We start from the raw sequence: 18,664 nt of genomic DNA on the forward strand, positions 1-18,664 counted from the left end.
CTCTGGCCAGGCATCTAGAACATTCTAGAAACACAGAAGACAGGCCACCACATATGGACCTGCAGCCTGCGTGACACCAGTGATTAACACGGGGAAGCGAGCCCAGAACCTGTAATGTGAGCAGAACAGTTTGGTCAGGGACAGGGGGGTCCCCTGCACTGGGCTCCAGGGTGGACCCCGACTGTGCAGCCCAGCTATCCCAGACGGCCACTCCACATTTTGTTTTTTAAGTTTTGGGAACAGACAGCACAGATGGCCCCATGCGCAAGGAGGGAGACTGAGGGAAGCCACCCACACTGTTCCTGGAAGCCGGAGAGAGGGGGCTTGGGCTGCAGCTGAGGGCTGCCCCAGGCTCCAAGCTCCCTGGAGGGAGGGGACCCGGCCCAGAGCGGAAGAGACACCCCCGGGTGCAGCAGGTCCTCTACCCACTGCGTGGATCAGGCCGGCTGAGTGGAGGCAGCCATTCCCAGCCCTTGTCCACCTGTGAGCACCCGGGTAGTCAACCAGGACCCGGCAGCACCAGACACAAGCCCCACGCCCACCTCACAACCAGGGAAACTGAGGCTGGGGAGACAGGCAGAGCCGGGCCACTCTGACTTCTATTCCTGGGAGGAGCAAGCCCTCCAGCCTCAGCTTCGGAGAGGCCCCGCTTTGGGGGGCCCCCGTGTGGAGAACAGACCCTTATCCTCAGACCCAGCCCACACCATAAGACCAGCCACCTCAAGACCAAGCCGGGGTCACTGGTCACTGGTGGGGACCTGTGCCCCAGGCCTGGGAGAGGCCACGTCCTGCCTGGTCTTCCCCCTCCTCCCTGCAGCACTGTTCTACTCACAGAAACCACAGCAGTGGACGGGGGATCCATCTCCTCTCTTTAGGAGAGGACAGAGACCTTGGGAGTCCTGGGTCCACAATGGCCTATGGTTGTGCTCAAAGGGGCCCGGGACCTTCCACAGGACAGGGACAGCCTGTGGGGAGACATGTGGACCTGGAGGTCAGCGTTCTGCTCACTGGGTGGGGCTGGGGAAACCTGGCCAGAGGCTCTGGGAGCTGCAGGCTGGAGACCACACTCTCAGCTTTGAGGACTGGCTGCATCCCCCTTCACCACCAACAAACCAAAGCAGGGAGCCAGCTGGGAGGAGGCCCTGTCTACCCTCCCACCTGGGGCCCACCCAGCCGCAGCCTCAGACAGGACCGGAGGACTGTGGTTTTTGTGCTGCCCAGATTACAACACAAGGAGTTTCAAGGGTAATTATGATAATAGATTCGACTCAAGATGCTGTCCGGGCAGCAGTTGCCAAGGAGACAAGCATCACAAGCGGCTGTCCCCAGCCCAACTCCTGGGCCAGGATAGGGCAGGCAGGGACCCCGTGAGCCGAGGCGGTCCTCGGGCATGTGAAGCGTGTTGCCAGGAACCTCCTGTGTCCCCACGCACATCCAGGCTCCAAAACACAAGAGGGCAAGAGAGTCATATGGGGGACTCAGCGGGGACAGACTGCCTTCACCAGCAGCTGGAGGAAACTCACTGGACGAGAGCAAGAGCCCGAGCCCTGGCAGAGGGGAGGTGCTGAGATGAACAGAGGGCAGAGGTGAGGGCACAGATGCCGGGCAGCACCTGGGGACAAGCCAACAGCCAGCTCCGGTAGGTTCTGAGGTGCAGAAGGGCGTGTGCAGGTGTGTGTGTGCATCTACGTGTGTGCATGTGTGCATGTGTATATGTGCGTGTGCATGTGTGTATATATAAGTGTGCGCGCATCTACGTGTGTGCATGTGTATATGTGCGTGTGCATGTGTGTATGTGTGTGCGCATCTACATGTGTGCATGTGTATATGTGCATTGCATGTGTGTATGTGTGTGCGCATCTACATGTGTGCATGTGTGCATGTGTATATGTGTGTATATATGAGTGCGCACATCTACGTGTGCATGTGTGCATGTGTATACGTGCATGTGCATGTGTGTATATATAAGTGTGTGCGCATCTACGTGTGTACATGTGTATATGTGCATTCCATGTGTGTATGTGTGTGCACGCATCTACCTGTGTGCATGTGTGCATGTGTATGTGTGTATGAGTGTGTGTGCACGCATCTGCATGTGTGCATGTGTATATGTGCATGTGCATGTGTGTATATGTGAGTGTGCACGCATCTACATGTGTGCATGTGTATATGTTGTGTGCGCATGTATATATATGAGTGTGCGCGCATCTACGTGTGCATGTGTGTATGTGTATATGTGTGTGCATGTGCATCTGTGTGTGCCTGTGTGCATGTGCATATGTGCGTGTGCATGTGTGTATATATGAGTGTGTGCGTGCATCTACGTGTGTTCATGTGTGTATGTATGTGCATGTGTGTGTGCACATCTGTGTGCATGTGTGTGTGCATGTGTGTATGCGTGTGTGCATGTGTATATGTGCATGTGTGTATATATGTGTGTGCGCACATCTACGTGTGTGCATGTGTATATAGTGCATATGTGCATATATGCGTGTGTGTGTGCGCGTGTGCGCATCTACGTGTGTGGTGTGTGCATGTGTATATGTGCATGTGCCTATGTGTGTGCATCTACGTGTGCATGTATGAGTGTGTGCGTGTGTGCGCATCTATGTGTGTGCATGTGTGCGTGTGTATATTTGTGTGTGCGTGTGTATGTATAAGTGCGTGTGCATGTGTGTATGAGTGTGTGCATGTGTATATGTGTGTTTGTGTATGAGTGTGTGCGTGCATCTACGTGTGTACATGTGTGCATGTGTATATGTGCGTGTGTATGTATGAGTGTGTGTGTGTATGAGTGTGTGTGTGCATGTGGGGGCGTGGATGCACACACTGGAGCCCTGCTCTCCGGGGAAGCCCCCACCCCCTTGGCTCCTCTGCTCCCACCTTTCCCCTCCCACCCCACCATCCTATTGCAGGGAATCTTTTTTCCCTGCTGCCTCATCCACTTCCTGTCCAATCTCCCTTCCCACACGGGGGCTCGGCTGCTGTCTGGAGGTTGGTGGACAGCTACGATGCTGGCAAACACCAGCAGACACTGGCAGATACCCACATGGGCTCGCAGACTCCGGTCAGCTCCAGCTCCAAAGACGGACTCCAGAGAGATGGGAGGGGTCCCAGCCCACTGTGTATATTTAGTGACAAAGACCCCAACATGTGAGCAGCCGGCACAGGCTTGTCACAACTCCCCATCAGCAGACCCCCATCCTCAGAGCGCTGGGGAAGCCAAGTGGGAGGGAACTGGGACACCAGCCAAACACGGAGCGCGCCGACTTCATGCAACAAGACAGCCATGTGCGCCCGCCCGCCCCACATGCCACAGACAGGAAAATGGAGGCGCTCAAGTAACTTGCTGTGGCTCAGGAAGGAATCCAGCTGGAGCAGGCTGGCTGGAGGAGGGGTGAGGGAGGGGGGACAGGGGAGGAGACATCAACGGGGGGGGGGGGGCAGGGAGGGGAATTGGCCTCAGAATCCTGCCCTGCATTCCCATGAGTCCCCTGCAGAAGCCACGCGCCCCTCCCAGGACAGGCACTGGGGGCCCAGGCGCTCAGCGGCCCTGGAAGAGGGGACAGCCAGGGAGAGAGGCCGGAGCAAGCTCCCGTGGTCCAGCTCACACCCAGCTCCCTGGGGACGGTCTGCGCATTAGGCCTCAGCCAGCCCCGTGGCCTGAAATCTAATTGTCCCCCTAATAAACTGCTCTGCCGCCAGACCCGCTGCCTCCTCCAATGTCGGGAGGGAGGGAAGAGTGCTGACGGCAGCTCCGGGTGCAGGCCTGACAGACGGGAGGCCGCGCTGCTCCACCTGGAGCCTGACGGACGGGTGCAGGCCTGAGGCCGCGCTGCTCCACCTGGAGCCTGACGGACGGGAGGCCGCGCTGCTCCACCTGGAGCCTGACGGACGGGAGGCCGCGCTGCTCCACCTGGAGCCTGGAGGCTGAGGCCGCGCTGCTCCACCTGGAGCCTGGAGGCTGAGGCCGCGCTGCTCCACCTGGAGCCTGACGGACGGGAGGCCGCGCTGCTCCACCTGGAGCCTGACAGACGGGAGGCCGCGCTGCTCCACCTGGAGCCTGACGGACGGGTGCAGGCCTGAGGCCGCGCTGCTCCACCTGGAGCCTGACGGACGGGAGGCCACACTGCTCCACCTGGAGCCTGGAGGCTGAGGCCGCACTGCTCCACCTGGAGCCTGACGGACAGAAGGCCGCGCTGCTCCACCTGGAGCCTGGAGGCTGAGGCCGCGCTGCTCCACCTGGAGCCTGACGGACGGGAGGCCACACTGCTCCACCTGGAGCCTGACGGACGGAGGCCGCGCTGCTCCACCTGGAGCCTGACGGACGGAAGGCCGCGCTGCTCCACCTGGAGCCTGACGGACGGAAGGCCGCGCTGCTCCACCTGGAGCCTGGAGGCTGAGGCCGCGCTGCTCCACCTGGAGCCTGGAGGCTGAGGCCGCGCTGCTCCACCTGGAGCCTGGCCGCGCTGCTCCACCTGGAGCCTGGAGGCTGAGGCCCCACTTGTCCAGGGCTCCTCGGGGTGTCCTGCGCCGGGGTCTACATGGGCCAGCACACCAGAGCCACCAGCCGGGAAACCCCCTCCAGAGCCTCAGGCCAAACACACCAGGTGCTCGGGAAATGCTGGAGACCCCACCATGCACACCCCGGGAGGCCCAGCCCAGAGACCTCCAGGACCTCTCATGGCATGAAGCACTCCCAAGGGACCCGGGTGCCACACTGCCCGGTGACGGTGCAGCCAGAAGGACCCTCTCTACAACAGGGGGGTTGCGAACGTCAGCACCCCCCATTACTCCCTAGCCACCCGACTCACTAGAACCCTAAGGCTCCTGAGGACCTCCCCCCAGTACTGCCACAGCAGCTGTGGGCTCCCTGGGAGGGGCTGGGTGGGAGCGTCATGCTTCGGAGGGTTCTGGAACCTCAGCAGGGAACCGCCAGCTCAGCAGTGGGGGAGAAGGCTCCTCCCAGGAGGGCACTGCATGGCACCTCCAGCCGCAGAGTCCCTCAAGGCCGCGTTCCACAGTTAATTACCCCCGTCAGTCACCACTGGGGCTGCACAAACACCCGGGGTCCCACACAGGACTACATACACACCCGGGGGTCCCACAAAACCGGGGAGTCCACACAGGGCTGCACAAGTACCCGGGGGTCCCACAAAACTGCAGAGTCCACACAGGGCTGCACAAGTACCCGGGGGTCCCACAAAACTGCAGAGTCCACACAGGGCTGCACAAACACCCGGGGTCCCACACAGGGCTGCTCCTGCTCAGGTCCACCCGGGCAGCCTGCCCTGCACACCAGCCCCTCCTGAGAGCCACAGCCCACCAGGGCACCCTGTGCTCCTAAGAGCTCATCCGGGCCCAGCTGTGCCCACTCCAGCTGCCTTCCACCCTACTGGGGCTGTGGGAAGCCCCTCTCATGGCCCCCCGGAAGCCGCCGGACTGCTGGCATGCATAAGCCCTGGGGACCCCCATACAACCCCACACAGGTACCCTGGCCTGGTCAGCCCTGGCGACCCCCACACGACCCCCACTCGGGTACCCTGGCCTGGTCAGCCCTGGCGACCCCCATAACCCCCACACACAGATGCCCTGGCCTCGTCAGGCTGGCGACCCCCACACGACCCCCACTCGGGTGCCCTGGCCTGGTCAGCCCTGGCGACCCCCACACGACCCCCACTCGGGTGCCCTGGCCTGGTCAGCCCTGGCGACCCCCACACGACCCCCACTCGGGTGCCCTGGCCTGGTCAGCCCTGGCGACCCCCACACGACACCCCCCAGACGCCCTGGCCTGGTCAGCCCTGGCGACCCCCACACGACCCCCCCAGACGCCCTGGCCTGGTCAGCCCTGGCGACCCCCCACACGACCCCCCCCAGACGCCCTGGCCTCGTCAGGCTGGCACTTGCTCTCTGCCCTCCCCTCCTGCTCTTTCTCAGCCTCCCCAGCCTCTCCCTGCCCCAGGATCTTTGACCATCTTCTTGCTACCCATAGTTCCTTCCTACAGCCTTGACCTCCAGGCCTCTAGCCCGGGTCCTGAGCCAGCCCCTCCTGAGACTGTGTGCTTCCTGTACCTAAGAGCAGGGCCTCATCCACTCTGCCGGTTCTGCCACCCAAGACCCACACACAGGGGCCACGACCTTGACGGGACCAGCTGCTGCTGAGCCGGCCCAGCTGGAGAGCAGAGGGCCAGGCCGCGGAGCACTGTCCACCCACTGCTGCCGCCTGCCACCCGGCCAAAGGCAGGACCCCGGGCCAAAGGCAGGACCCAGCACACAAAGGCCGCGGGGGATGACTCTGTGTGGGCCTGAGACCCACAGGCACACAGCCTGAGCCAGCAATGAGACCAACAGCTCAGGACAGAAAAGGCCGGGTCCCCAGAGAAGCCGTGAGTGCGCGTGTGTGTGAGCGCCAACACTTTGGTCAGAGCCGCTCACAGAAGCCTGACAGCAGACTCCAGAGGTCCATTAACAGATGCCCAGACAGCCAGGGTCCCAGGAGCCACCAGACAGTGTGAGGCTCCAGTGCACCGGCGGGGACTGGCGGGGACCGTGCTCAGAGGAAGGCAGGAATCCTGACTCCCAAACAGGCACGCACAGAGGCAGAGAGGCCAGAGACTGCGGGGCTGGGGGAGGGGCCTGCGGAGAGTGCGGGGGGGGGGGGGGGACACAGAGGTCTCCAGAGAGCACTGGCAGCTGCCCCCACGTGCACAAGCACCATCAGAACATTTTCACCTGTGTTGACCTGGGGCTTGAACTCAGGACCTGGGCACTGTCTCAGCTTCTTTGCTCAAGGCTGGTACTCTACCACTTGAGCCACAGCTCCACTTGCACATTATTCCCTTTTAAATGGTTAAGTGCACATTAAAGTTTCACTTCAATTTCCCAAGAACTGAAGCAAGCAGGGCCATCTTGTCCAGTATGGGATGCAGGGTTCTGGCAGGGAACTGCCACATCCGTGCTGCCCCAGGCTGACCCTGGTCCTCAAGGGCATCCTGCACAGAACAGACCCTAAGGAGGGCTGAATGCATGCTCCAGCCCACAGGTGTTGGGGTCCACAGGGCCATCTTACTGGGCAGTGAGCCCATCTGCTCTCTGGACAAGAATGGCCCCACACTGGGGCGTTTTCCAATACAGAGAGGGATGGCAAGGCCAGTGGACAGGGCAACTCTTCTTCCAGGACAGCTCCTCACAGGTGACTGGTTCTGTCCGTGGTCACCTGCAGTCCCCTGCCTCCCCACCCTCAGACGCCTCGGCCCGGGTGAGCTGCTGTGGGCCACATTTGGCACAGCCCAAGCCTTCAGCAGCCTTACTGCGTAGCAACCAAGCAGGGTCCAGATCCCTCCTGTCTCCAGGGCACGGACCCCTGAAGCATCCTGAAGCACCCTCCATGGCTCAGGATGCCATCTGGCCACACACAAACCCAACCCCCCGACAGGGGTCTCTGGCAGGCCTTCCCAACGCTGAGAGAAAGATTCCTGGAGTGGCCAGGACTCTGCCTTGAACCCAGGTCAGGCTCCAGGTTGCTCCCTGATGAGTCCTCTCCTAGTCATGTGTATACCTCCAGTGGTGGGCTGATCCCCGTCACATGCACACCTCCAGTGGTGGGCTGATCTCCGTCACATGCACACCTCCAGTGGTGGGCTGATCCCCGTCACATGCACACCTCCAGTGGTGGGCTGATCCCCGTCACATGCACACCTCCAGTGGTGGGCTGATCCCCGTCACATGCACACCTCCAGTGGTGGGCTGATCCCGGTCACATGCACACCTCCAGTGGTGAACTGATCCCGGTCACATGCACACCTCCAGTGGTGAACTGATCCTGGTCACATGCACACCTCCAGTGGTGAACTGATCCTGGTCACATGCACACCTCCAGTGGTAGGCTGATCCCGGTCACATGCACACCTCCAGTGGTGGACCGATCCTAGTATGTGCATACCTCCAGTGGTGGGCTGATCCCGGTCACATGCACATCTCCAGTGGTGAAAGGCTCCATCTACAGACAGGACCCAGATCCTCTCAAGTCAGCCTTGGCTCTCAGTCAGCTCATTAGCCTTTCTATTGTACTGACAGGCAGAGCAGGGGACAAGGACATCCGGCCACCTGCTCCTGTGGTAGGAGATATGGAGTACGTGGGAATGACCCACCTGGTCCACCTAGATAGGACACACCTGAGAACAGGTGTATCCCTGGATACGTGACAGGCTGCTTGTGGCTCTATGACGGAAACTTGAGCGCCCATGTCTCCATAGACTGGCCTGTCAGAGTGACAGAAGATGAGGGAAGAAGATGCACGGAGACATTCCAAGGCATACAAAGACACAACAGGCCACAGCACCACTGGCCCATGAGAATACCCCATTACAAGCCGTGAATAAAGGAAAAGCTAGGAGCCCAGCCCCTGGTTTGTTCAAAAGCTGTGCAAGAAGAATAAAGGCATGGAACTGGTCAGAAAGATCAATCACTCTCCTCATGTGTTCCAGACTTTTCCCAGTTGCTGCCAGTGCTGTGTATTGTTTTTGTAATAATAACTTTAAAAAGAAGTGATCAGCCCGATGCCAGTGACTCACACCTGTAATCCTAGCTATTCAGGAGCCTGAGGTCAAAGACAACCTGGGCAGAAAAGTCTGTGAGATCCTCTCCCTAAAATAACCAGCAAAAAGGCTGGAGGCATGGCTCAAGCGGCAGAGTGCCAGCCAAGCAAGCAAGTATGAGGCCTGAGTTTAAACCCTAGTGCTGACAAAATAATAATACTAAGGAACAGTGCCGCCAGGTGTTCTGCAGCGGACGAAGGAGCCGGCCCGGCGCGAGTCCCATAACCATCTCTCTCAGACACAGCACGCCTCCCTACTGCTGCGTCCACAGCCCCTCCGCGTGCCCTTCGTGTGGGAACCCCGGACTCAGGAAGCACAGAGCCGCCTCGGGTCTCCACCCCGCAGACAGGGCTTCCCTCAGCAGTGCCTCCCAAACACCGGCCCTTCCTGAAAGCTGGCAGCGAGGAGCCAGCCACCACCCTGAAGAGCTCCACCAAAGGAGTCCAGCATGCGGATGTCCACCCAAGGAGGCAGCGCTGCCGGTGCGTTTCAGGACCATGGCCAGCACCCCAGAGCGAGCCTCCCTCTGGGCTGCCCCAGCCGGCCTCCTGGCATGGAACTAACTCCCAGAAGAGGTGGGAGCGTGACCCTCGGCCCCTCCCCTGTCTCTGGCTGGCCGCCTCCCACAAACAGCACACACAGAGCTACTCAGCAACACTTGCTGTCTGGTTCAAGGGAAAACGTGATCGGAGATGAGAGCATTTTCAGAGTCCTTCCTCTAGGCATCTCGCCTACAGACACGGACTCTGCACGTGTTTGTGCAGACATCCGCTTGCAGGAGCCTCCCTGCAGTGCCTGGTGGAAGGGAAACCCTAGAACGGGCCTCCGTGAATGGGGAACCTGGCATAAGTGTATCCATGCACCTGGGCCACCGTCCCGGCCCTCACGGGGCAGGCAGCGCACGCAGTCATGACCTACACGGAGGTACATGCGCTGAACCACCAGCACGTGTGCCAAGAGCGTCTTGGAAGAAGCTCTGCTCTTTATTCTGCGACAGGTACTGAACTCAGTAGCTGACATTTTTGCTCACTGCCTGGCGCTCCACCTGAGCCATGCCTCCAACCCCTCACTAGACATTTTTAAATATGTCTCAGGGTTTTCCGCCACGCTTTGTTTTCCGTGTGTGTTCTTTGTGAAACTGACTATTCTGGAAGGAGATGAGAAGGGGCAGTAGTCTCCAGTCCACCAAGAGGCCTCCCAGGCTGGCTTGGGGCTAGGGAGGTCAGCTCCAGAAGCTGCTGACCGGCACCACCCACCACGGGGCCTGCCCCAAGCAGGGCTGTCCCTTGCAGAGGCTGGCCTGTTGGCTTTGCGCCCAGGAGCATATTTCTGCGCTCTGAGAGAGGCAGTCACGGAGACCTGCCCACAGCACAGCTCAGTGTCCCACACACTCACCGTGACTCCTTATCCACAAGCCCTGACCGGGCCTTCCAAATCCCTGCCTTGCCCTCAAAGCTCCTCGCGGCTCCTCACTACTGAACCCAAGGCACTTCGCCCTTCCCCCTACTCCCCGGAAACTGTCTTCCCAAGCCTAAACAGAAGCGTAAGGAACAGGACAAGGCAGGACCAGGAGGCCAAGGCAGACCCCGGCCACAAAGAGGGCGGGCAGACCCCCGGCCCGGGCCCCCACAGAGGGGGTTGAAGACAGCAGGACTCTTCCTGCCGCCCAGGCAGCCTGAGGCTCCTGGCATCACATGACACCCCAGAGCTCTGCAGATAACTGGTTCCAGCAACTCCTGTCAGAATGTGCTGGAACAATCACTTTTCTGGACAGTCACAAAATTATCCCCAGTAATGCAAGAGGAAACTGAAGACCTAATTTTGTTTGAGGCAAGGAGCCGGCAGAGCCGTGGCGAGAGGCTCTAGAACCGACCCGGCCTCAGGTCCCGGCCCAGAGAAGCCTCTGACACCAAGGCCTCGCTTTCTGTGCAGAGAAGCTGCTGCGGGAGCGGTGGGGCACTGGCCGGCAGCCCTTCCTGTGGGCCACTCGAGCACAACAGGCAGGGACAGCCAGGGGACATGGGTCTGAGGACGAAAGGCCCTGGGGGACAGCCCTGTCTCTCCGCGTCTCACTTCGTCTAACCATCCGCCTGCCCGGCCCTGGGAATGAAGTGGTAACGGGAACACCAAGAGCCCAGAAGACTCTTGCAGCCAAGCTGTGCGCCAGGGCTGCAGCCTGGCACGCCGGCTGCCTCTGCCATTATTCTCGGCCTGCTTGCAGAATTTCCTTTCTAAGATCCCACCTGGGAAACACAGACAGGAAGCCCTGCACCGGCTCACATCCCACAAGGGGATTCCCAGGGGAGACCTGGGACCGGTCAGCAGAGAGCCTGGGCCCACAGAGAACCCCGCTGGAGTCGGCGGTGGATGGCTGGGCAGCGGGGTGGCCGTGTGAGTCAGCTCCAGGCTGCTCCTCGGGGACAACCCCAGAGCAGCTTCCCCTCTGCCCTCCACGCTGGACCCAGCTGCACTGTGCCCGCTGTGGTTAGGCAGCTGGACAGGTGCCGCGTGGCCACCTCCTCCCAGCCTCAGCCTGGCGCGTCACCACAAGCCAGCAAGGCACCGTTTTAAGACGCCCCTGCTCAAGGAGCTGTCAGCGCATTGCTGTCTGAAAGCAGAGCTCAGCTCCAGCCCCTGAAGGGAGAGGGGCAGCGTCCCACACGTGGGAGCAGCACTCATGGAGAAGTGGGCCCAGCCTGGCTGACTGACTGCACCCCAGCCTGGCTGACTGCACCCCAGCAGACACAGCCACGGCTGCGTGAAACCGATGCCTGGGGCTTTCTTGAGGCTCCTCCTCAGCCTCAAGGGCTTGCCGGAACCTCCTTCCCGCTGAGGTGTTTTGCCAACCAAACAGTTCCTCTCCTCCGTGCTGACTCCCGAGGACGCCCAAGCAGGATGTCTCTGAACTCCTGCAGCCACAGAGCAAGAACTCTGTTCTAGGGAATGACCAGCTCCTGGGTGGGCTCACAGCAAACTCCCAACATCCGGAACCCAGAGCTCACACCCAGATGTGTGCTTCTCGTTACCTTGCAGCCCCAACCAACTCTCAAGGTCAAGGCACTGACGTACAGGCATGAGAATTTTCCAAGGGACTGGACGAGGGTCAGAAGCTGAAGGACACTGTCCAGGGCAGGCAGTGTCAGTCACCCCAGCCTCCACGCCTCCTTGTGATGTGGCCACATCTGGCAAGCCTGGCAGGTTGTAGGGACGGTGGCAGGCCTGAGCACCAAACAGCAGCACCAAGTGCTGTGCCACATGACTCATGTGAGTCACGTGACACGGGGCCCCGCCATACCCCAGGCTGTCACTCCCACTTCGTGACAAGGAATCTGGGGTCCTCAGCAGGGAGGCAGCGCCGGCGAGGGCGACAATCTCCCTCGTCTTTAAGTCCCAGGCCTCCAGCGGCCCATCACGCCACCGAGCCTCACACCAGCGGGGCAGGAAGAGGACGGGCCCTCTGGGGAGGTCTGAGGCTGCGTCTGTCCACAGCATACACGCTGACCAGCAATCTCATACTTTAGTTTCGTTACGTTTATGCCTAAGGTATCTCAAATGACCCACAGCAAGGTGGGCTGCTTTACCTGGACACCGTGAGGAACACAATGTGGGACACAGGGCAAAGTCCTACAGGCACGCCACAGGCACCACCACCACCATCCAGGACCCACTGAGCCTAACCATGGGGTGGTGGCACCAGCCTGGAGCAGCGGCCTTCCTCCCTAAGCAGGGCTGTCCCCGCCCCACCCTGTCCTGTCCAACCTCAAGGACAGAGAGCACAGCACAGACGTCCTTCTGCATGACCATCCAGCCCCCTCATGTTCAAACAGTCAGGCTGCGTGAGGCGTTCCCCCAAGAGTGCTCGGCCCTGACTCTTGTACATTTCCCCAGCCTCTGCCCCATCTTATACAGGAGTTTTGCCAAACAGACGGTGAGACCCCCAGGCCAGGCCCGCCCAGCCCCCAGCCCCCAGCCCCCAGCCCCCAGCCCCCAGCCGCCAGCCCCCAGCCTCCAGCCCCCAGCCCCCAGCCCAGCCCAGCTCCCAGCCCCCAGCCCCCAGCCCCCAGCCCCCAGCCCCCAGCCCCCAGCCCAGCCCCCAGCCCCCAGCCCCCAGCCCCCAGCCCAGCCCCCAGCCCCCAGCCCCCAGCCCCCTGCCCCCAGCCCCCAGCCCCCAGCCCCCCAGCCCCCAGCCCCCAGCCCCCAGCCCAGCCCCCAGCCCCCTGCCCCCAGCCCCCAGCCCCCAGCCCCCAGCCGGCAGCCCCCAGCCCCCAGCCCCCCAGCCCCCAGCCCCCCAGCCCCCAGCCTCCAGCTCCAGCCCCCAGCCCCCAGCCCCCAGCCTCCAGCCCCCAGCCCCCAGCCCCCAGCCCCCTGCCCCCAGCCCCCAGCCCCCAGCCCCCAGCCCCCAGCCGGCAGCCCCCAGCCCCCAGCCCCCAGCCCCCAGCCCCCAGCCCAGCCCCCAGCCCCCAGCCCCCAGCCCCCAGCCCCCAGCCCCCAGCCCCCAGCCCCCAGCCGGCAGCATGCTGACAAGCGGGTGCTCACCATGCCGCCCCCAGGCATGCTGCGTAGCCCACCAGGAGAATGGGGACTGAAGTCTGCAATTCATTTAATAACGAGAAGAGCTGGGGGCAGGCCTCCTCTGGACTCTGCCCATGCGCTGGACCCTCCTGCAGGCTCTTCCAGACCATGTGTGATTCAGAACTGGAGAAGCCTCTGACGGACGTGGTCCAGCATGGTCCACATCAAAAGTCTTCAGGCCTCTGACCACAGCCTGTGTCCTCCTGAAGCTGTGTATAGGCCAATTTGAATATCTGACTCACACAGATTTTTGTAGAACTACTGTAGTCTGAGACACTGCCCAGAAAGCCCCCTACCAGCCTGCTAATTAACTATGTGTTCCATTACCATACAGAAACAAGAATGTTTAGAAATGTACCCCCCATGAGTAACCAAGACAGACTGATTTAAAACAGTCCACCATTTCAGAGTAATCACTGTGAGGGTTAGGAATGCTACAGAGATTTGGAAGATGGACAAGCCCAGTTTCCCAGCAAACCCAGGTCTCCCTGGAAACCACCCTCTGAGGCATTTTCACTTTTGGGGAAATTTCCATACGATTCTCCGACCCCTCCGTCAATAGACATCTCCTCCTCAGGCGGGCTGAGACTGTGGGGAGAAGTTGAGAGCAGGCCACCGTTCGCAGATGTGGCCTCTCTCAGGCACAGAGTACCCAGCCGCAGAGGCCTGGCCCTGTCACAGGGCACTGAGGCTGTCCCCACCCAACCAGGGCCCTCTGAGGGCTCCTTTGAGCCTTAAAAGCGACCACAGGGATGAGAAGGGGTGATGAAGGGGCCCAGGGGCGGTGTGGGCTCCACCCCACTGGGTTGTCTGGGGAAGGACCACCAAAGAGCCTGGAGGGAAGCCTGGCCTGGGGCGGGTGGGCACGAGTCAGGCAGCCACACCAGCATGGCCCGGAGTTCCCAAGGCCTCCCAGAACAGAGGCACCAACTGTGAGGGAAGCACACGGGGTGGCCAACCCCAAGACTCAGCCGCGAGTATTCACTCAGTTTCCATTTAGGTGATGTTAAACACCATCTCCTCCTAGCCACCCTCCACCAGTGTTGGGAAGGGTATGCAGTCTGCGCCCCAGCGCCCTCCTCCGAGGCAGAGGCCCACCCACAGCTGACACAGGAAAGCCAACAGGACCCCGGCTTCCCTGCCCTGCCCACCTGGCAGGAGCAGTCCCATCGCCCTCCAGGTCCCATTCCCTCTGCAGCCCGAGTCACAGGAGGGCCAGGCCAGGCTCTCACCTGCAGCAACAAAACCTGACCCCTAGGCAGCTTCCTGGAGCCGCCCCCCCTCGATCACCCATGTCTGCCCAGTCGGGGCCTCTCCTGACTCGGTACTCAGACTGTCTGTGCAGCCCCAGGCTGGGTGAGGGACTCTGCCAGTTCCACAGGCCCTTCTAGAAATGCTCACAAGCAGCACAAAATGGCTACAGCTCTGCCAGAGGTGCACGGCAGGGCCCTGTGGCTGGCGGGCCTGAGTGATCCTGCCCACCAAGCCCTGGGCCCAGGGCAGTGGCCTCCTTCCCCACTCTGGGCAGCGGTGGCCAGCCAGGATTCTGTCAGGAATGGTCAAGCGGCTGGCACCGCTGGGGCTTTCACAACGCTCAGAAACCAGGCTCAGGTAGCCAAAGGCAAAAGAAAATGGCTCAGGAGAACCCAGCACTGACTAGACCTGGGGCTCCCTTCTACTGTGAGGGTCCTCTCCCACCAGGCTGCCCAACCCAAGAAGAGAAGGGACTCTACCCCATAATTAATCACTGAGCAGGCCAAAGGCCCATGCATCACGGCCAGTTCATGTGGCCTAGCAGGGGGACACACATGCTCCAGAACCCCGGGATTCCACGCCAGGGAGCCCGGGGGATGGGCCAAGAACAACCACCGCTTTCAGGGGACACGTCACCTGTCACTCCGCAGCCAGACCCAGAGTGGACACCCAGAGCACAGGAAACGGCTATCTCCCCTTTACTGACAAGGCTTCAGAGGTTCTGAGCCAAACCTGGCTGTCTGACTCAGGAAGTCAGGGCCCAAAGACCCTGCCGGGTCTGCACTGTCCTTCCTGCCTTCCTGCTCTCCACGGAGCACTCCTATCGGGAGCCTCGCCCCAGGTCTCACACTGGCCACACAGCTCTGGAGGCTGCCACTCAGGAAGTGGGCAGCAGGGACCCAGGGGCTGGCCAAATCCGGCCAAATTCTGATCTGCCAGCCAGAAGGACCACAACCAGTCCCCTGGACCCTTGAGTTTTGTCCTGTCTGCATCTCAGATGTCACCAGTGCCAGGCTGGCCAACCACAGCCAGCCTCCACAGAAGCCTCTGGCCCCAGTCAGGCAGAGAGGGAGGCAGCAGGTGCAGGTGGAAAACCTGCTCCACCTTGCTGGAGTTGGTGGCACAGGTGACCCGGGGCGGCACAGGCCCGCACAGGGCGGCCAGGGAAGCCCCACACTGGGCAGTCTCCAGACCTCCGGCAGAAGCCACAAAGGCTGTGGATACGCCAGGACACCTGCTCTGCACACAGCCTGGCATTTCCCTCTGTGGATCTACCTCCACCACCCCCCACGTCACATTCCAGAACAGACACTGAGCACAATCACTGCACACACCCTCGGGGCGGAAGACTTCCCCAGAACCTGCTCCTCACTTCCAGTCCAAAATACCTCTTTCACACAAAATGGCTGAGTCCTGCGCTCTTCTTGTGTCCCTGGTTAGCTGGAACAAGAGATCAAGCATCTCACACAGGGAGGCTGTGCACACTTGCCCAACTTGTAAATACCACAAACATCCATGAGTGCACAAACACCAGGGCCATGCCAGGAGCAGGGCGGAGGCAGACCCCGAGCCGGAGCCCCCAAGGGACACAGCCCACTCGGGGACCAGGGCTGAGGCCCCAGGACAGACAGCAGCCTGCTGCTCTTGGCTTCGGCTGCCAAGGGGGTCCAAAGCCCCGATGTGCAGGGGGCCTTCAGCAGCGGTGCAGGGGTCGGGTTGTGCTGAGGGCGGGGGAGGGGGATTGGGGGGGGACTCAAGCCTGGCCAGGAACAGGGCCGCAGGCAGCTACCAAAGGCTAAACCTGGGGTGATGCCGGGACCCCTCCCCATCTCTGCCACCGACAGCTGGGGGCGGGCGAGACCTCTCCCTCGGCCCCCACCCGCTGGGGGGCCCTGAGAAGGCCCAGGCCGCCCGCCCGGCCGCCTCGCTGGCCCTTTGTTCCGCGCCGTGGGCCCTGGGGAGGGGCCTCGGGGCCCGGGTCTGGGGCGCCGCGCCGCGCCGTGCCGGCACCCCGGCCCCTCCGCGAGCCAGCTGCGGGATGGCTCTCCATCGCGGCGCTCCGCTCTGAGCAGGGCCCGCAGTGCCGGGAGCGGACGCCAGGGCGGGCGGGCGCGCACGCACACGGAGACCCCGCGGCGCGGCGCGGCCCGCACCGGAGGCCCCGCCGCCCGCCGCCGCCGCCCGCACTCACACGTAGGCGTGGTAGATGAACGCCCAGCCGCGGGGCCGCTCCAGCACGTTGTAGAGGAAATTCTGCAGCTTGCGGTAGAAGGCGTTGCGCTTCGGGGGCTTCCCGGCCCCGGCGCCGCCCGCGCGCGGCTTGCTCAGGATGCTGCCGCGCTTGGGGGCCTCGGAGCCGGCGATGAGCAGCGCGCCGTCGCGGGTGGAGTCGGGCGCGCCGGGGTCCAGCCCCACGAAGCCCACCTTGAGCTTCTTCTCCCCGCTCGGGCCGGGGTACACGCCGCCGTTGCGCGACTTCTGCACCATGGTGCCGGGCGGGCGGCGCCCCGGCCGGGCGCGGGCTCAGCGCGGACGGCGCGCGGGGGGCGGCGCGGGCCCCAGCCCAGGCCCCGGGCCCGGGAGCCGCATGGCCGAGGCGGCGGCGGCGGCGGCGGCGGTGGCGGGCGGTCCTGCCGGGCCCGGCCGCGCGCGGGGACGCTGCGGGCACCTCGCTCCGCGCGCGCCTGGACGCCTGGCTCGGGGCCGCGCTGACTCCGCCCCGCGCCCGCCAGGCCACGCCCCGCGCCCGCCAGGCCACGCCCCGCGCCCGCCAGGCCACGCCCCGCCCAGCCCTGTGGTCACCCCTGACCCGGGCAGGCCGGCCTCCAGGTCGCACGCTGGCCCGGGCCCCTGTGGCCGGGAGGGTGCGGGCGCTGGCCGAGCTCTAGGGCAAGGTCCGCACGCAGACCACGTGTTCAGGCCCCAAGCCCCACATTGGGGTGCAGGGAGAGTCGGGGGGCTTTCTAGGACACGGGTGGGGGTGGGCCGGTGCAGGCTCGGGCAGGGGCGGCTCCCGGGATGAAATGGCTTCCCAGAGGCTAGGAAGCAAGAGGAGAGGCAGATGGAAGCAGTCGGAGGCGAGGCCAGACCCCAGACGGACCCCTGGGCGGAGGCCAGGGCAGCACGGAGGCCCACGGAGATGCCGGTCCAGGACTCACCTAGCGAGGGGAACACGTGCCGGGATCATAGGCGTCCTGCCCGGCACCTCTCCACACCCCCACCAGGGCCCCTCCTGCACACCTGGGCAGCATCAGCTACAGGTGTATCACCTGACCATATCCAGCCTCCTCCCCTCCACTCACCTCCACCAGCACCGCATGAGCTTGCTTTTCTTTAAAAAAAAAAAAAAAATGGCCAGGCGCCGGTGGCTCACGCCTGTCATCCTAGCCACTCAGGAGGCTGAGATCTGAGGATCATGGTTCAAAGCCAGCCTGGGCAGGAAAGTCCATGAGACTCTTATGGGGCTGTGGCTCCAGTGCGCTCGCCTTGAGCTGAAGAGCTGAGGGACAGCGCCCAGGCCCAGAGTTCAAGCCCCACGACCGACCAACCAAAAAAAAAAATGTTACTTGTATGATTATTTTAAGACAGAGTTTGGAGCCAGGTGGCTCATGCGGTAATCCTAGTAGCTATGTGGGAGGCTGAAAGCTAGAGGGTTTCAGAAGAGTTTGTGAGACTCCATCTCCAATTAATTAGCAACGCTTATCCTGCTAAGGAGAAGCCGGGGCTTGCTCCCTCCTGGGAGAGCAGCTTCTCAGGTTTGAGATCAGAGCAGAGTGGAACTGGAGGTCAGAGTTGGTTTCCAGGGACTTCTAGCAGGTGCCTTACACCAAGCTGAGGGGCAGGCTCAAGGCACTATGGAGTTTCCTGGCATCAGGAGGAACAACTGTCTTCATTTTGTCTTTTAGAAGAGAAGGAGAGCCAACAGAGACTCCACCATTTCCTGGGGGTTGTTGAACATGAAGCCCCCCCCCAAGCAGGGGGTGGGGTAGAAAGGGACCCGGCTTGGTGCTCAGGGGTCTGTAAACCCTCTGATCTCTTTCTCCTCCCTATTCACAGTGCTTGCGTTAGCAGCTTTGACACATCCCAGAAGGTTCCAGAAAGTGACTTCTGCATCAAGGATTAGAACCTGCTGCTTCCTCTTTAGAATGTCCTGTCTGTGAGCCACCTCATTAATCATTTATACTCTCGACATCGTGCCTCGCACACTGGTGGACAGGGCTGTCGGCAGCCTGGTCGCCCAT

General features: G+C 62.0%; 1 protein-coding gene across 8 annotated transcripts in view; it reads right to left on the reverse strand.

Moving 5' to 3' along the window:
• Positions 1–16,981, reverse strand: part of LOC138841566 (potassium voltage-gated channel subfamily KQT member 2-like) — a 61,869-nt gene extending 44,888 nt beyond the window's left edge. For all 8 annotated transcript variants that reach the window (XM_070042311.1, XM_070042310.1, XM_070042312.1 and 5 more), the window contains exon 1: positions 16,615–16,981. In XM_070042311.1, coding sequence (XP_069898412.1) covers positions 16,615–16,910 — 296 coding nt within the window. In that variant the 5' untranslated portion in view covers positions 16,911–16,981. The remainder of the gene's footprint in view (positions 1–16,614) is intronic.
• Between the last annotated feature and the right edge of the window lie 1,683 nt (positions 16,982–18,664).

The sequence above is a fragment of the Dipodomys merriami genome, unplaced genomic scaffold, assembly GCF_024711535.1.
Source record: "Dipodomys merriami isolate MVZ:Mamm:240054 unplaced genomic scaffold, mDipMer1.0.p SCAF_322, whole genome shotgun sequence".
In the NCBI taxonomy this organism is placed as follows: domain Eukaryota; kingdom Metazoa; phylum Chordata; class Mammalia; order Rodentia; family Heteromyidae; genus Dipodomys; species Dipodomys merriami.